We start from the raw sequence: 19,872 nt of genomic DNA, 5'->3' as shown, positions 1-19,872 counted from the left end.
CAATGACATTATTTAAAAAAGAAATTGCTTACCTTTCTTAAATAATGTCATTGTATAAGGGAGCTGAAGTGTTCCCCCACAATTATCCTTCTTTACTGATATACTGAGCAAGTGTATGGGACTTATGTTCCCACACTTGCACAATACATCAGTATAGTGCAGGAGAAGCAACGGAGAAAAGAGAATCTCCATTACTTTTTTTTCCTTTCGAGATTTTACAAGGGACAACGCAAAAATAGAAAGAAAATCAGGTACGTTTCTGTTTCTTTATTTTTGAAAATGTAACTGATTTTTCATGTATTTTGCTCTGTACCTCAACATATTCCGGTTGAAAGTCCAGCCGCTCAATGGTATTTTAGCAGCCAGGCTTTATTCTGTTGGTACGCTTGTTTTACAATGGGCACACTGATTGGGCTGTCCAATCAGCATGCTCATTTTTGAATACAAATAAGCTGTCATTATACAAGTTATAGCAAATATACTTGCAGAGAAACTTGTTCAAACTTCACAGTAAGCAAAGACGTATCATGGTGCTATAGACAAAAGCAGACATCTCTTACATATTTCAATAAAAGAAGCTATAGCTCTTCATGATAATCTAAATATATACCTGGTAAAGTAACAACAACATTGATGTCAGTAAATGTAGCATCATAAAAACTATTAAAAGGGTATAAATTATGATTATGGAATAAATTGTCAAGTCAGAAAACATAGTACCATCACTCACCTCTGGGGGTAATGATGAACGCCAGTTTAAACTCTTACTGTTGTGCATCTGCCAAAGTCAGAAACACATATTCTTCAGGCCTTGTAATTCTAAAGGTTATGGCTAATCCTGAGTGAAAATTGTATCACTTTTGTACCTCTGTGATTGGACCCATTATTAAACACTATGCCACATTCTGCAACCTTTGAACAAGCCGCATAAAGCAGTCTGAAAAAGTACAATGATTCCTTCCTAGAAAAATCACAGAGTTGGAAGTCTTGAACTATTCATAAAAAAAGTTTTGGAATTTTTATATTTTTTCCCTTGCAAGTTACATAGAGGTGGCCATTGCATTGTGAAAAAAATAATGTCTGATCCAGTTCAGCTGGAACGTTTATACCTGGAATGTACCACAAGGGGGAACTAGCACTAGAATGTGGAACCTATTACTAAAAATAATCCATCCATCATCAGTGATAAAAAAAAGTGACTGCTACATTATACAACATCCTCCAAGATTATGGAATAAGACTTCTCTTTCCTAGCCAACAAGGTTCCCTGGTTTACACCATGCAAGAAAGTTATATTCCAGTGCCCCTGTCGAGCAGAGCCACAGAAGTGATCCCTGGGGTGTATTTTCTATTTCCCATCCACTCATCAAAATTTTTCTTGAAGAGTGCGAATGAGTAACTTTGCTTGACATAGATGGGTAGCTTCTTCCAGAGTATGGGAAGTCTCAGGAACAGGAATCTATCCCTCCAGCATGTCCTGTTTATTGTGGTGACAAGGTTTAGGTCCCTAGAGCGTGTAGCTCTGAGGGATTGGGATTTCTTTAGGTGTAGCATGTCCAACAGCTCTGGGTTTGACATAGCTTTATATGTTAGGCAGAGATCACCTCGGAGTAGGCGATATGCTACGGAGTAAAGCTGGAGTTTTTTGAGATGGTCAGTGTAGGGCATCTGTTTGAGGCCAGTAATCCTCTGTGAGGTACTTCTGTGGCCTTTCCAGCTGCTGCAAATGTCTTGTGAGGTACATTCCAAAAGGGGCATTGTACTCTATAATAGGTCTAATGAGTGTCGAGTAGAGGGGAACAATGATCTCTTTTTTCCTGAATGAGAACCCTTTTGTGACGAGGTGTGCCACGTAAAAGGATTTCCTGACTACTGTGACAATGTGATTATCAATGGAGAGGCTATTGTCCACCTGGGTCCCAAGGTCTCTTATCACACATTTGGCATTAAGTAGACTTAGTTCATGGGTACATAGTTTTTACCAAAGGGGATGACAGTGCACTTTTTGGCATTGAGCTTGAGGTCATGGCTCTGACACCAGGCATCTGTCTCAGTGAGGCCCTTCTGTAGGATGTCCACATCATTTGGGGGCTCGACTATGGCTCCTAGTTTGCAGTCATCTGCGAACATCATTAGCCAAAGGCCTTCTGTGTTAGCCTGTATTTCAGAGAAGTAGATACCAAACAGGAGAGGTCCCAGGACTGAACCCTGTGGTACTCCACTTGTCACTGGTTTGAAGTCAGATTTGGAGTCTGCAACTTTTACAGTGTGGGCTCTGTCAGTGAGCCAGCTGGCAACCCGTCTTGTGACATAGGGATTTATACCTAGTTTAGTGAGTTTAGTTGTAATTCCAGAATGGAGGATGGTGTCGAAAGCCTTGGCGAGGTCAAGATAAGCTGTGTGAACCACCCTACCCTCATCTACGGCTTTGGTGACTGCCTCAAAGAAGTCAATCAGATACATGAGGCATGATCTGCCTTTCACAAACCCAAACTGGGTGGGGTCCAGAGTTTGGAGGTTACCAATGCCTTTGTTTATGAGTTCCATGATGATGTTCCATGGCCTTACAGACCAGGCTCGTCAGGCTAATAGGGCTATAGTTCCCGAGATCAGTGGTGGCTCCTCTTTGTGGAGTGGGATAACTGTTGCTGTGCACCATTCAGTGCGCACAAAGCCTGACATGAGGCTATGACTGAACATGGTACTTAGGTGGGGAGCCAGGTCGTTCTGTAATTCATGTAAAATGCAGTCTGGGATGTTGTCCGGTCCCATGGATGCTGTGTTTTTAGCTTTAGAGAGTGCAGCCTTTACCTGCGTAGTTGTGATTAGAGGGACTCTGCATTCTTTCTGTATAGATATGGGCCTTTTAGGGGGTGAGAGGAGGGTAAAGTTAGCACTGAACCTATCTGCCAGGATGTTGGCAATATCAGTTGGTTCTGTCATTTTCGTGCCATTGTGCTGTAACTCAGAGCAGATCTGGTTGTTGCCATTTAGATTCTTGACATAGCTATAGAATGCTTTGTGGTTGTCCCTAGAATCAGTGGTGATTTTGTTTTCTTAGCTAGCTTTGGAGGATCTTATAAGGGATCTCAGCTTCTTACTGAGGCTCACCAGGGAGCTCCTCCACTCATGGGATTTTACTCTCTTTTGCAACAGTTTCTTCCTTCTGTTGTACAGTTCGTTTATGGTAGGGAACCACCAGACTTGCTTCCTTTTTTTGAAGGATAGTGTCTTGGTTCTGTTTGGGTTAGCATGATCCATGCACTCATGTAAGTGCTTATAGAGTGCATTTGTGTAGGATTCAGCAGTCGTAACTGTATTGTCCATCTGCATGGATGTCATGAAGTTTACCACTTCTGTCTTAAGAAGCATGAAGTTGGCTTTGGAGAAATGTTTTACCATAGTTTCCTTAATGGGGGGTGGGGGCGGGATGTGGATTTCTAGGGTGATTAGCTTATGGTCGGATCTGACCAATGAAGAGTTGACATTAGGTGTGGAACTCCGGTCACTGATGTTGGTAATGACTAGGTCTAGGATATTGTTGCCCCTCATGGGGGTGTGGATAAGTTGATCCAGGGCATTGGAATTTATGAATTCCAGGAAGCGTTGAGAGAAGGAGTTGGTACATGAGTAGTTTAATGGTGGGGTAGTTGAAATCGCCCATTATTAGGGTGTTTGGTTGAACCCTAATATTTTCCAGTATATCAAGGAAAGAGGAGTGGGAATCCTAGGGCATGGTGGGGGATCTGTAGCAAGCTACAATTTGGATTGCCATTTTTCCCAGAGTTAGTTGAACTTGGATAATCTCGGATGCATTATACTAAGCAGTTAGCCTGGAGGTGTGGATATCCTTAATGAATATGGACACACCTCCGCCTTTGGTGTTCCGGTCTAGGTTAGGTGGCCGAAAAGTGTGGTATGAGTTATAGCCTGGTAATGCAGGGGTGCTCTCTGGAGCCTTGAACCAGGTCTCAGTCACTGCACAGATATCGATGCTCTCCATTTTAAGGAGTGCCTCGAGAGAGTGTATTTTGAGATTTAGACTTCTAGCAATGAGTAGCATTACCCTCAGTTTTTGTTTGCCTGTTCCTGTTACGGTGGTGAATTTGTCATTTGAACTTTGCCTAAAAAAGGCACTATAGGGGCGGCAAGAACCTTAGCCAGTATCTGGAATCCTAGGAGTGATAGGTGCAGGCCATCTCTGGCAAAGCATCGTGGTCTGTCGACCATGTCGTCCCAGGAAGACAGATATTGGATCCCCATAGAATGACACCAGAAGCTTAGCCAATTGTTGAAATCAATCATTTTGTCCTTGTACTACGGTATCATTCTGGTTGATGGCAGGATGCTACTCAGGGTTAGGGTCATACCTGCCTGGGCTACAAGATCGGAGAGCTCTTCCATGTCTCTTTTCATGCAGTCCAGGGAGGTATGTCTCAGGTCATTCCCACCAACATGGACAATGACAAAGTCATATTTGTACTTGTTGTGGAGTGATCTGAGTGCGTGTGTTATGTGGCAGATCCTGGCACCCGACAGGCAGCTGACAGTAACCTTCTCCTTGTTTAGCCTGGTGAGTGGGACATCAGTGTGCCTGACTATAGAGTCACCTATGACTAGTGTGCTGGGTACATTGTTTTGCCTTATGGGCTGTGGTTGAGTGGCACACTGAGTCTGTGGGCTATGTGTCATTTGGGTTGTCTTGGGGGTGGAGGTTGCTTGTGTTTCTGCTTTGGAGGTCTCTGTTGCTTGAACAGATTATTATTGAGAGCCTCCATGAATATTTTTGTGTTTCTGTGTGTGGATTTTGGTGGTGTAGGTATGTGATGACTGTGATGTGGTGCAAGTGTTTACATTCTCCTCTTGACTGTCAAGTTCAGTCTTGGTTGGAGAGAGCTTTACCTCCAGTTTGACAAGATAAGTGCATCTCTCACAGGTTGTAGTTTTGGGTGGTAGGAGGAGAGGGTTGTCTGTGTACATGAGGCAATTGCTACATTGCCCCAAGATGCCCAGATTCATCATATAGATAGGAAAGAACACTGGGAGCTGACCCTTGGACATGCCTGAATAAAAAACTATTTTCCTCTAGACGAGTGAGGAAAGTGAGTACAAGATCTGTTCTTCTGTAAGCAAGTGAGGAAAGTAAGTACAAAAACTGTTTTCCTCTAGGTAATGAGGAAGGTTGAGTGCTGTAGTAATCTGTAGCTTATTTAATGCTTACAACAAGTTCTGAACAAGTGCTGAGCATGAATAAGCAAATTCAAGTGGTAAAACTAAGACTCTGTATCTGAACTAGACTAGGTACAGGAAAGAAACAAGTGCAAATGTGGGCTTTTAAATCAGAAAGTTGAAAGAGAAGGAAAAATTGCCCAAACGGCCAATAACTACAATTTCTGGGCCAGAAACCACTCCTTATGTGGTAGATATGTTACCTAGGGCTTACCTCCCACTTATAAGCTAGCAGGCTTCCCTGCAACACAGAAAGGCGTGGGGGTCTCAGGAGCTTACAAACAGTCCTGGATACAGCAAGTCTGTATCTGGACTAGACTAGTTACAGGAAAGATGGAAACAAGTGCAAATCCGGGCTTTTAAATCAGAAAGTTGGGAGAGATGGAAAAACTGCCCAAACGGACAATAACAAAAATTTCTGGGCCAGAACCATTCTTACCATCTACATCTACTGGGCTGTTAGCTTCATGATGTTTAATTAAGGTTAAGGAGTATACTTTTATTTCTGCATAAATGGTTTGTCACTGTTTTATTACATGCCTTCCCAGTAAAATACATGTGCATATTCTGAGAACAAAATCTGATACTTACACATTATCGCAACCACATTCTAAATGTCATCTCACTTTTCTGTAATTTCGCAGAATGTGCTGATGTTTACCTCATAATTTTCGGGTTGTTCCTAATAAAGTGTTTTGTTTTCTGGCAGTTGTTGAGGATTGAATCCTCAATTTTTGGGGGGTTTCCCTAATAAAATATTTGGTTTTCTGGCAATCGTTGAGGATTGAAGTGCCTAAGTAATGACATACCTTTTAATGTAGACTTCCTGTCATTCAAGAAAATGCATGCTAACACAAACCTTGTTATTGTAGAAGCTTTCCAAGTCTGTATCAGCAATGTCTAAAAATCTGTGCCTGTTTTTTCTTTTATCTATCCTATCCCCCACTATTATGTTTTGTGTTTGGGCAGATATGTTGAACTCAGAGGTTTGGAGGTATGTGTATCCGTGTTACGAAGATACTGTGGTTCATCAGAAACAGAAACTATTCTTGATGTAGCTCATCAAACTTCTACCTCCTGATGGCATTACCATTCGGGGGTCTACCAGCATCTTTCTTTCTTGTTTTAACACATATTTTTTATTCTGTTATAAACAACCCTGAAGAACACGAGGAGTTACAGCGATTAAAACATTGCCATGATCAAACGGCTTTACATAAGAAGTGGAAGAAAAAGTTAACTGAAAGCACAGTTGAATATCAGCTGGAGTTTCTGTCAGAAAAATACAGATCATACAGTGCGACTTGCATGCTGACTACCATAACATTTTAAAACATCTTCATGTGTTCAATATCCATATACTTTGTGTTTTAAACATTACATCCTAAAAAAGGTGGATGTTCTTTCCCAAAGGAAACGATAGCTTGATGGGCTGCCACAGTACATCAGCTGCGAGTTGTTTAGAATGTGGTTGCGATAATACGTAAGTACCCAAAATCCATACCCCCACTCTGTTCTTGATTTCAGAGCTGTAACTTTTACATTATTGCTAAACCACTAGGTGTTGTCAAACATTTGTGAAGGTTTAATGTAAGAGATAACTGGTTTCTGCATCTTACTGGGGAGACAATTATACAAGTGTTTTTCTCTTCCTATCATGGTGTCTCATGTCTTCCTTCTGCTAATTTTTAATGCAGTAACAATTTGCAGAATCATTGTCAATACACATATATAATCACTGATGGAAAAACATGACCAGTGGTAGCATTTTCTTTCTGTTTAAGTGGACGTGTTCTGATGTCACATTCCCTTCCTCTCTTCTTCAGCTAAAGATTTGCATTGTTGGATGATGTGATAGTATTATTTGCTCTTGAGTATGTACAAAGTTTCAAAATCACTCAGAAAAATCAGATGGGTAGAGTTTTGAAAACGGCTTTTGAAAATTCTTGTTGTAATGTTACCCAGTTGAGAGTTCTTTTACCAGAACTTGAACAGTATTCTAATGGACAGTGAAGAAAAACAAATTACAGATGTGACATCACAGAATGCACAGCCACACAGGCAAGAAAGTTCTACAGATAGGTGCTTCTTTTCCTGTTCTGTGAAATGAGGTTCTGATTCACACTAAGTTTCATTGCTTGCATTTTACTTCCCTTTAAAAGTAATCTTGTTTTTTTTGTTTTCCAAATTATATTGCAGAAAATTTCCCAGCCTGTGTGCTGGAAGTGACAGACCAGGAAGTGAAGGAATGGTTCTCTCCTATGGACTTCATAGTGGGCCAAAAAGTCACCATTCTAGGACGCCATTTCTTGCTGTATGACTGCGATAAATACACTAGGGAGTACTATCAGGAAAATTTGGGAATCCATGACTTCCAGTCCATAGATGTGTCCAAGAAACAGCTGGATGAATTCAAAAAGGTACCGTGATAAGCCTACAACCATTTTACGACCATTAGAGCCAAAATACAAACTTAAGTTACAATAAAGACCTTATGATACAAAAGTTTTGAAAGTTGATGGTGTTGAATTATAGCCACAGATTAGAAAGTTTTTGAATGACAGAATAACTAGAATTCCAGAAGGTTTTGAGCTGGAAATGCATAAATACTGTGTGAGGGTATGACACATGCATAAACCGCTTCTCCTCACTTCATCAGAACTCATATCACATGTAACGTTCATCATTCTCACTGTTAAGAAGCCTTTTGGTTATTTGAGTTGCATCCTCCCTAGGATACAGCAACCAGTCAACTTCACAAATCTCTGGCTCCCTTCCCACCTACCCTCTAACTACTGATTGCCAGGCACCTTGGAGGGAAGTAAGCAGTTAGAGTGTAGAAAACTTCAGTACGTTCTACAAAAGGAAGCAGCTCTGCAAAGTCACAGGAGCAATAGTCAGCTTTATTTCTTGCAGTTAAGTCCCCACAGGGGAGCCACACACAAATTGCTGCTCTTTTAAGAAAATATTACTATATTTTATTTTATGTCTAAAATGGTATTTCCCATTTAAAAAAATGGTATTTTTCACAACTTTGGAAGTTTTCTGTGATGGGCTGCTATTTTTAGCTTAGAACTTATTTTTTGACTTTGGGGCAATTTTTGTGGAAAACGCATACTACTTGTGAACACCTTTAATTCTGTGTATTTTAGTATCAGGAGTTATTTTGACAGGGTCAAAAATGCTGTGAATACTTTTATGCTTGTGTACTATTCATGACAGCTTTCCTGCTATATTTTCTAACAGTGTGCTTTGGGGTAGAGACTCGTAGAGTGCATCTTTTCTGACAGGATATTTTGTGCTCTGCTTATGATTTTACAGTGAAAAGGGAAGTGTTAAGTGCCTGTGCTGCAAGTGAACACTTGTCTGTCTATACTGTGCAACTTATAAACAAAGTTATTGCATCTAGGTCCAGAGAGGTCATTGTTCTACTGAATTCGACATTCATCAGACCTATCATTGAGTACAATGCCCCCTTTGGCACGTACCTAACCAGGCACATCCAACACAGGGTATAAGTAACATGTCCTGCACAGACTGCCTAAAAGCCCTATCCTTGTATTCTGTCTCCTACAGGTTGTCGAGTGGAGAACTATGTTTGGCTTACAGTGCATTGTCGGACTCCACCATGAGGGACCTCCTGCATATCTGCAAAACAAGCAGCACCAGAATTACCCATTCTAAATACTTAAAACTTGCCTGTGATATAAATAAAACCTGCTAGAGAGACAGGTATGTATCCCAGAAACTATCCCTTCTGTGGAACAGGCTTTCCATTCATGTGAAGCAGAGTTCCTCCCTAATCCAATTCAAATGTAACTTGGACAACTGGATGGGGAACAGGAAATTCATCCCTAGCTTGGCACCTATGTCTCTAGTGGGCACAGGCAGCCTGTAAATGGTTCATCTCCCAGACCCCTGCTTGTACATATTTCATGTTCCAAGCCTGTGCTTATACTTATTAAGTGTACCAGAACTTGTCAGATATTTGGGGTGCATGGCTAAGTTTAAAAAGGCCCCAGTTGTCATTAGCCTGGTACACACCTGTGAACCTAAGAACTTACATTCCGACTGACTTGTTCTAGCAGCTCTTACTGGCATTCAGATTTCTTCTTTGGCTACAGTATAGACACTTACTCCAGACTTTATGTTCTTCACCCTCTGTACCTAAAAAGAAAAGTCAGCACAATAAAGACCCCTTGCCATCACCACAGATTCAGAAAGCGCCTCAGCTGTTAGTGAGAGAATCTGTAGTAGCCGACCATTGTTGCTTAGACCACTTACGTGCTTGCCTGGGTTCCTCTGGTGTATTCCTTTCAGCCACCATGGACCAGGGAAAGACCAGCCACATCCTCTTGGTCTGTTCTGCAGTCCAATTTGGGCCTGCGAGAACCGTCTTTTTTGGGTCTTGGAGACATACTCTGGAAAATGTTTTTCAGGGTAGCCAGGGAAAGAGACCTCTTGACAAGGTTGAAGTGTCATCCCCTAGTCAGTCTTTTCCAGTGTGATACCTGCAAAGAAAAAATAAAAGATAGGCATTGCTCATCTGAAGAAATGGTGTCTCTTTGTAAACATGAATTTCTTACCTTAGACAGGAAAATATTATAGGTTCTTAATCCTAGTGCTCAGACATCCTTATCAGATGGCAATATTAGTAAAGAAATTTCTGAGGAACTTTTATCAGAGGATTCTGACATTGAATCTAGGCAAGGCTTCTACTGCAGATTCCAAAGCTGAGATCTCTGATTCTGAGAAAACTTGGTCTTCTCCACCTCCCTTGGAGGAATTTCACTTTTCACAGACTATGAGATATTTTTGTTGGAACAAGTGGATGTTCCCCCTGCTCTAAAGAGATACATCTTACAAGTGGATATATCTTATTCTATACCCATCCTTCCTATTTTGAAAGTTTTGGAGGTTGTGTTTAATATTGCCTTTAATAATACTGATTCTTAACATTAAGTCTCCAAAAAGGCAGATAGACTTTTGAAAGTAACTCAAACTAACATGTTTTTATTTTCTCATCTTGGATCAGAACAAGCTGCCATTTCTACCTCTTTGCAAGCTTAAAGTAGACTTTTAATCAATACAAACCCTTCATGTGTGAATAAAGAAAGCAATTACACAGATTTGGTAAAATAATTTTCTCTTTTTCCACTTTAGGATACTGAATTCTTAACTACCAGGCACATATGTGGAAATTATTCTGAGTTGTGCAGACAGTTTGAGGGAATACGCTGAGTCACTTCCTTCAGAATGTAGCTCCTTTCTGAATCCTATTGTTTCTAATTTTTCACAAGTATCTAAAAATGCTTTCAAGAGTGTATATGATTGTGCAAATACTCTGTCTAAAGCCACTGCTACAGGTTTGAGAAAATATAACTGGATGGATAACTAGAAGTTTGCTGACCATGTAAAGTCTGAAATTTTAAATTCTACTGTAGATACAGAAGTTTTGTTTGGTCCATCAGCTGCTCAGGTCTTCAAGCAATTTGATGAAAGAGTGAAATTAATTAAGGGTGTGAGATTTTTCAAGCCCCCCATTACAAACCTTCCAAATCCCTTTTAACAAGCAAAACAAGCAGTCCCTTCCCTCTCCAGCAAAATAGGAAGAAAAAAATCGATGGCAGGAGGAGAGCAACAAGAAACAGGGATCCTTTCAAAAAGTGACAGTCGAATAATTCAAAATGACTATGCCACCATTCTGTCTCTTTTCCCCTCCTATCCCTCACTAAATCTGTCCCAGAAACCCTTTGGCAACAGATCGTATTAGACATTTGGGTGAAAGAAGTGGTTCAGGAGGGTTATAGCTGGCTCTGAATAAAATACCTCCTTTTAGAGGAATTCCTCCTCATCCTCTGAACCAGAGTTTTTTTTTTTTTCCCTCACAGGCTCTTCAGCACTTGCTCACCCTGGAGTCATAGAACCAGTGCCTTTAAATCTTTAGGCTTCTTCTACAGAATGTTTCTGGTTTCAAAGAAAGAGCTGTCATAGACACCAATGCTTGAGCTTTCCTTCTTTGGTTTGTATGTGAAAGTACAAAAATTCAAAATGCTGACCCAACATTATCGTTTACCTCATCCCTTCTTTTTATTTCACGGTAACATTAGATTTAAAAGAAGGTTAACATCACATTCCCATAGCCACAAGCTTTAATACATTTCTAAGATTCTCTGTGTCTGGGTCATATTATCATTTCCCTGAACTACCCACTGGGTTAGTTACACTACTAAGGGTGTTGACAAAGTGTCTAGCTCCAGTCGCTCATTGCAGACTGGATGGCATTCACACATTTCCTTATTTAGACAACTTATCAGCTGCGGTAGCGTTGTCGCCTCACAGAATGACGTTGTCCTGTTCGATTCTCAGCTAGAGCGTCTTCTGTGTGGAGACATGCGTGAATGGGCGTACCTTCATTGAAGGTTGTGCGTCAGAGCTGGCAACTCAGCACGTAAAAATCTACTGCCAATCATTAGCAGACCGGAGTTCCGCTGTGGTGACCACTAACCGGGAAAAGTCGAAAGACACAACAACAACAACATCATCTTTGTAGAATCTTTTCCCAGATGTCAAAGAGTCCTTAACTCATTCAATCTGATGGAGTCCTGGAGATTTGTACTTTTAACTCCCAATGACTGCTCCCTGAGCTTTTTGACAAAATCAGGTTATAGCTCCCACATTTCTGATACAGAAGTTTTGTTTGGTCCATCAGCTGCTCAGGTCTGATATTTCTGGAGCCATAAGGGTTGCTAATGAAATATAAATGGCAAAATGTTCATCACAAATAAATCTTTACTGGGGTAGTACTCATCAGATTATAGGTCTTAAACCGGATTTTATAATAAAGACAGTAAATGTTAATTGTGTAATATTTTCTAAATTACTTTATCTCAGTAACCACACAAGATACACACATAATTGTCAGTAGCATTTTGTTTATCTATCTGTGAGCGAGCATATGCATATATGAACTACAATTAATATCTCTTCAGCAATGTTAGGCAGAGGTCAAATACCAGTGCAGCAGCATTGTCCATCATGTAAGCTTTAAGATGAAGTCTTTCAGTAGTTTGTAGTATGGTTTTGAAATTATTAATGCAAATATGAACAGGCTTTAGTCAACAACAAGAGCCATCAGTGGGATGTAACAGCAGTAACACATGAAGGCGTAACTAAGCTGTAATGAGTTAACATGGGTTTCATCTTTTGTTACCAATCTGAGGTTCCAAATAGATGTACAAAACTCCTCTTTGACTTCATCACACAGGATTATGCTTTTGGGTTGCCTTCTAGACACCTCCAGCAAAAGGCTTTTCTGACACAGGAGAAGGTGAGGTTTTATCTGAAAACATTCCTGAGTGTCTCCAATAATTATCAGACTTTTGCAAGAGAATATCTTAGGATTGTCCTTGTTGGTGTGAACGACCTCAGACGTACCTCCCTGGAGTACATGAAAAGAGACATGGAGGAGCTCTCTGAACTTGTAATCCAGGCAGGTATGACCCTAGCCCTGAGTAGCATCCTACCTTCTCCCAGAATGATACCGCATTACAAGGACAAAATGATTGACTTCAGCAATTGGCTAAGCTTCTGGTGTCATTACAAGGGGATCAGTTATCTGTCTGCCTGGGACGACATGGTCGACAGGCCACGATGCTTTGCCAGAGATGGCCTGCACCTGTTGCCCCTGGGATTCCGGATACTGGCTAAGGCTCTTGCCAACCCTATAGTGCCTTTTTTAGACAAGGTACAAACAACAAACCCACCACAGTAACAGATACAGGCAAGAAAAAACTGAGGGTAATGCTACTCAATGCTAGAAGTCTAAACCTCAAAATGCACTCCCTTGAGGCACTCCTTAAAATGGAGAACATTGATATATGTGCAGTGACTGAAACCTGGTTCAAGGCTCCAGAGAGCACCCCTGCATTACCAGGATATAACTCATACCATACCTTTCGGCCATCTAACCAGGACCAGAACACCAAGGGTGGAAGAGTGTCCATATTCATTAAGGATATCCACACCTCTAGGCTAGTTGCCCAACATAATGCATCCGAAATTATCCAAGTGCAACTAACTCTGGGCAAAACTGCAATCCATATTGTAACTTGCTACAAATCCCCCACCATGCCCCAGGATTCTCATTCATCTTTTCTTGATATACTGGAAAATATTAGGGTTCAACCAAACACCCTAATAATGGAAGCTATCCTCCAAAAAAAGGAAGCCAATCTGGTGGTCCCCTGCTATAAACAAACTGTACAACAGAAGGAAGAAACTGTTTCAAAAGAGAGTAAAATCCCATGAGTGGAGGAGCTCCCTAGTCATCCTCAGTAAAAAGCTGAGATCCCTCATAAAATCCTCTAAAGCCAGCTATGAAAACAAGATTGCCACTGGCTCTAAGGACAACCACAAAGCATTCTATAGCTATGTCAAGAATCTCAGAGGTAGCACCCAGATATGCTATGCACTGAGTTACAGCACAACGGCACGAAAATTACAGAACAATCTGATATCGCCAACATCCTGGATGATAGGTTCAGTGCCAACTTTACTCCCCCACCCCCTAAAGGGCCCATATCCATACCGGAAGAATGCAGTACCCCTGCAATCACAGCTGAGCAGGTAAAATTTGCGCTCTCCAAAGCCAAGAACACAGTATCCATGGGACCGGACAACATCCCAGGCTGCATTCTACACGAACTTTAGAATGAACTGACCCCCCACATAAGCACCATGTTCAATCACAACCTCACATCAGGCTTTGTACCCACTGAATTGTGCACAGCAATAGTTATACCACTCAACAAAGGGGGAGCCACCATAGACCCCTGGAACCTTTGCCCTATTAGCCTGACGAGCCTGGTTTGCAAGGCCATGGAATGTATCATCATGAAACTCATAAACAAAGACATTGGTAACCTTCAAACTCTGGTCCCACCCAGTTTGGGTTTCTGAAAGGCAGGTCATGCCTCCTGAACCTGATTGACCTCTTTGAAACAGTCACCAAAGCCATAGATGAGGGTAAGACAGTTCCCACAGCCTATCTTGACCTTGCCAAGGCTTTCAGCACCATCCCCATTCTAGAATCGTAGATAAACTCACTAAACTGGGTAAAAATCCATATGTCACAAGATGGGTTGCCAACTCGATCACTGACAGAACCCACACTGTAAAAGTTGCAGACTCCAAATCTAACTTCAAACCTGTGACAAGTGGTGTACAACAGGGTTCAGTCTTGGGGCCTCTCCTGTTTGGTATCTACTTCTCTGAAGTACAGGCTATAGGGCCTCTGGCTGACAAAGTTCCCAGATGACTACAAATTAGGTGCCATAGTCGAGTCCCCAAATGACATGGACATCCTACAGAAGGGCCTCACTGAGACTGATGCTTGGTCTCAGACCCACAGTCTCCAGCTCAATGCCAAAAAGTGCATTGTCATCCCCTTTGGTAAAAACTTGGTACGCATGAACTACCCCATAAACGGCAGTCAACTTAACGCTGAAGGTGTGATAAGAGACCTTGGGACTCAAGTGGACAGTAGTCTCTCCTTTGATAATCACATCACCACAGTAGTCAAGAAATCCTTCTACGTGGCTCATCTCATCATGAAAGGGTTCTCATCCAGGAAAAAAGAGGTAATTGTTCCCCTCTACTCGGCTCTCATTAGACCCATTATTGAGTACAACGCCCCTTTTGGAATGTACCTCACAAGACATCTGCAACAGCTGGAAAGGCCACAAAAATACCTCACAAATAGGACTTCGGGACTCAAAGAGATGCCCTACGATGACCGTCTCAAAAAACTCCAGCTTTACTCCATAGCATATCGCCTACTCCAAGGTGATCTCTGCCTAACATACAAAGCTATGTCAAACCCAGAGCTGTTGGACATGCTACACCTAAAGAAATCCCAATCCCTCTGAGCTACACACTCCAGGGACCTAAACCTTGTCACCACAACAAACAGGAATTTATTTATTTATTTATTTGTTTGTTTGTTTATTATAAAATAAGAAATGCATTGCAAAACCAAGCAAACTGCTTAAATCCAAACTGAGAAACAACCAGAAACCAGCCAAAGACAGCTTTATTCACAAAAAATTTGTACATTTGTGTGCATATGACATACACTTCCTCAGAATTAAAAACAGTCACAAAAAATGAGTTTAAATAACCCTCCAATAAAGTCACATGACCCATGACACACCTGAAAATTCCTTAAAGACATCTTTCTCCTACCCAAAAATAAACACCACATAATGAACTATAAATGCACAATATAAATAATTTAAAAATACACAATACAATAATTTAAATGTAATGAGACATAAGTCTCAAAACACAAGCTATGGATAAAGATTTGTTCAAACCAGGGGGCGAAGTGGCGTTTAATTTCAATTGCCAATGCAGTTCCCTACATTCTACCATATCACTCCATGGACCTCCCAGAAAATTTTGATGTATGGTGTTGATACCAAAAAATAAAAAAACATGGTCTGGATGCTTTTCTAAATGACTATACAAAGCATTTGTAGTTTTCATGTGTTTGATATCATAGATATGTTCGTAAATACGATCTTTAAGACTACGAATAGTCTTTCCAACATAAAAACTTGGGCACTCTTTACATAGTGCCACATATACCTCTCCAACCAATTTACAATTGCAAATAAAATGTGTTTTGACCTTCGTGCCATTAATGAAAACTTCATTTGTTCTAAAATATATTGGTACTGATTGCAGGTACCACACTTATAAGTTCCCAAGCCTTTTCACTAACAGTAGTATAAAGTTTGTCATCGAATTCCAACATATTCTTTATACTCTTAGCTTTTCTAGTAACAAATACTGGTTTAGTCCCCAAAATATCGTAAACATTGCAAAACCAAACCAACTGCTTAAATCCAAACTGAGAAATGACCAGAAACCAGCCAAATACTGCTTTATTTACAAAAATGTAGCACTTTCGAGTGCATATAAATAGAACATGCTGGAGGGGGGGGTCTATATTAGAACATCAAAGTTTTATAACTTTGAATGTTCTAATATCAACCCCTATTCAGCGAATGCTGAAAATAGCGAAGCTGCAAAACACCAAATATCTTCCTAGGGAAGGAATTTGGTTGGCCGTTTCTGTGGCTTCACTATTTTCAGCAATGCGGTGGAAAGTTACAGGTCAGAATCAGGTAAGTGTGCGATTGTGTGGACGTGAGGGTTAGGGTGCGGGTTAGGTGAGTTTGGGTTAGGGCGTGGGTCAGGTAAGTGTGGGATTGTGTGGACGTGAGGGTTAGGGTGACTTAGGGTTAGGGCACGGGTGAGGTGAGTGCGTGATAGTGATGGATCTTAGGGTTAAGGTTTGGGTTAAGGTAAGTGGATAGATAGTAGTGTATGTATAGCTCAGTGTAGGGTTAGAAGTAGGATTTTAAATGTATGTGTGTGGATTGCTGTTTGTTTGGTGTGCTTGTGTTGTGTGTATGTGTGTCGGAACAGCAATTTTTTTTCCCTGGGAAAATTAGTTGTTCTGCATGTTCGATATTGTCAGCGTTCGCTGAATAGGGGTCGATATTAGAACGTTCGAAGTTTTAAAACTTCGATGTTCTAATATAGACCCCTGGAGGGATAGATTCCTGTCCCAGAGACTTCTCATACTTTGGATCAACCTACCTATCTATGTCAAGCAGAGTTCCTCATTAGCACTCTTCAAGAAAAATCTTGAATGGATGGGAAATAGGAAAGTCACCCCAGGGATCACTTCTGTGGCTCTGCTCGACAGGGGCACAGGAAAATAACCTTCCTGGGTGGCAAACGCCAGGGAACCTTGTTGGCTAGTCTTACATAGGCCCTTGGTCCGATAGCCTAGTACCTACCAATGAAACTATGAACCTATTCTAAGCTTCATGACTTCTATAACTCTTATGATGCCTTTTGTCAGGTTACACTTGAAAAAAAAAATTAAATGGTTTATAAAAAAACACATGGACCCAAAATCTTCATATTCTGGAGTTTCAGATTGCAATTTTGGGATTTGTCAAAAAGGAACTGCACTGCTCGAGACAGCAAGTAGCTCTAAATCCAGGATCCCCTTTACTCCTCAGATTCCAAGTCAGTCTGTAACTACAGATGCCTCAGATTTTGCTTGGGGAGCAGTTTCTCTGTGGGTAAAGGTTCAAGGCCTGTGGAATTCCTTAAATGGACCAAGTATATAAATATCAAAAAGATGTCTGTGATCCATGCCTTAAAATCTCTTCATCATCCATGGTTCCCTGGGATTTCTACAGGTGATGACAGATACCACCACAGTCATATGGTACATAAACAAACAGGGGGGTACCAGGTCATACCTTCTGTGGAGGCTGTCTGTGATAGATTGTGAGATAACTCTACAGCACCCCTTAACCCTACAAGAAGGTTACATTCCATCATAAAAAATATAGTGACAGACAAGCTGATCAGGGCCAGAACAGACCCTCACGAATGGAAATTGAATGAGTGGTGTTTTCCAGGAATTGACCCAGTTTTGGGGATCACCTCATATAGGTCTGTTTGCCTCCTTTCAAAATAGACAGGGCTCCTTGTTGTTCTGAATGATGTTCATCATCTTGATCACTGCTGCAGTAGCCATAGTTATATGGGTTGTATCCTGCCAAGGTTATAACAGCCAATCAGCTTCCAAAGCTTCAGGGCACCTTCCACAGACACAAAGCGTCAGGCAGCTTAAGCTGAGCTGAATAAAAGACACATTTAGGCATGAAACCCTTCAGAGCTTTACTGCCCCTGAAGTGTATGCCCATGTGAGGCTTTAGTGGATCGATAGTCAGCTTATGCTTTTACTTTGCTGTGGAGATAAGTTCCCCTATGGGAAAAAAAACTTCCATTTTCTTATTTTTGCTGCTATATTTTTTACTTTCCTCTTCAGGAAAGTTATTTTAAAGTTAGGAGTGCTGTGTTTTAAAAGACTGCCATGTGACTGTAACATACTTTTAAATGGTGCATTCATTTTTCCTGTCACTTTAAAAGTGGAGTAAAGTAACTGAAAACATTTTTTCTGTGGGGAAATTGTGTTTGTTTTACTTTTGTGAGGTTGGCATAGTGTTTTAAAGTGCTTTCTACCATGTTTTCTGTCAAAAAAGTAACTTTTGTAGACTGCTAGTTTTTACTGACTTTTGCTGCTTCTATTCCCCTAGAAAGAAGCACCATTTTCAGTTTGACCATAGTGGTCCCAAGTTTGGTCCTTCCTCTAGCCATGAAAAGAAAAAAATAAGCAAACAGCTTTGCTACCACAGCAAGCTAGCAGTTTGCCTCAACCATGGGTGATTGACTGTGCTGTGACCATTTGTTGTACCGCAGACCATCTTTTACCCCAGATTCCACTGGTGTAGCACCTACAGCTGCTGTGGATCGAGAGTTAGCCACATCCTTTGTGGCTGTTGAGGTTCCCTCAGTGGCCACGGGAGAGCCACTTTTATTGATCTTGGGAGAGGGAACAGAGAAGGTTTCCCTGTTGTGTCAAAATGCTGTAACCATCCCTGAGAAAGCTGCTGCCATTAGTGGCCCCATTTTTCTGACAAGAAAGAAACAGAAAATCAAGCAAGTACCTACTCCTCCTCACATTTCTTTGGATAAGAGTAGTTTACTGGGTCTCATGCAGGGTTTAATTCAGGCGATTGATCATTCTTGTAAATTAGTTTCTGGCTAAAGAAAAAGGAATACTTCTTTTCCTGAAGAGATTCAAGATTCTAAATCTGAACAGAAAGATGCAGGGGTGATTACAGTTTTTTTTTTCCTTCAGATTTCTGATTCAGACTCAGAGTAGATTTCAGTTTATGAATTTCCCTGCGGGGTTGTCTCTTTCTTTGAGGCTACTGGTAGAATGTGCCAGCGTTTTCAGTGGGTGAACACTGATGTTTCTCAGTTCCTCAGAAAATACTATGAGTTGTTGCAGAACGATTTTCCAGGTCCTACACCTATTCTTCCTAATCTGTCTGCTTTAGAGGATGTGTGTATTACTGTCGGCAATGTGCATAATAGTCAGCCAACTGTCCCTGAAAATGCAGATAGAATTAATAAAGTTCCTCAGTCTTTTAAAATTTTGTACACTAGTCCCAAACCTGACCCAGCAGCTATAGCTGTAATTGATCCCACTGCTGCTAAGCACCTATGCAATTCCAATCCCACTGTTTCTGATAAGGATGGAAACATTTTTAATAGATATTGAGATTAAACTGTATATTTCTCCAACTTTGATTTTCAGAATTTTGAATTGTCAGGCTCATATGTTAAAGTTTATTCTGACATATTGTAAAAGTATGAGGAATGTTTTATCTGCAGTTTGTTCTTGTGAAGAAAAATCTGCTTTAAATAACTTAGTTTATTCTGTTGCACACATCACTACTTATTGTTTACAGTGTGTGTGTGTGTGTGTGTGTGTGTGTGTGTGTGTGTGTGTGTGTGTGTGTGTGTGTGTGTGTGTTTGTGAGACTCCTTTGATACTTCTTCCAGGGCTGTTGTCACTGGTACTGTCTTGAGAAGGTTTGCATGGGTGCATTCTCTTAAACTCACAGATGATGTTAAAAATGAGACTTAAAATTCATAGATAAGAGATTTAGTGTTTGACCCCTCTGCTGCAGAGGTGATCAA

The 19,872-nt window shown here is 40.9% G+C and overlaps 1 protein-coding gene across 1 annotated transcript in view; it reads left to right on the top strand.

Annotated features, from left to right (window-relative positions):
• The window catches only part of EFHC1 (EF-hand domain containing 1), an 856,688-nt gene that overhangs the window by 373,367 nt on the left and 463,449 nt on the right, over nt 1–19,872 (top strand). Inside the window, exon 6 of the mRNA XM_044062385.1 lies at nt 7,429–7,649. Coding sequence (XP_043918320.1) covers nt 7,429–7,649 — 221 coding nt within the window. The remainder of the gene's footprint in view (nt 1–7,428; nt 7,650–19,872) is intronic.

The sequence above is a fragment of the Protopterus annectens genome, chromosome 2.part1 (assembly GCF_019279795.1).
Source record: "Protopterus annectens isolate FY-2018-M chromosome 2.part1, PAN1.0, whole genome shotgun sequence".
NCBI lineage: Eukaryota > Metazoa > Chordata > Ceratodontiformes > Protopteridae > Protopterus > Protopterus annectens.
Note: the sequence above shows the minus strand (reverse complement) of the source record. Positions and strands in the feature narration are given on the sequence as shown.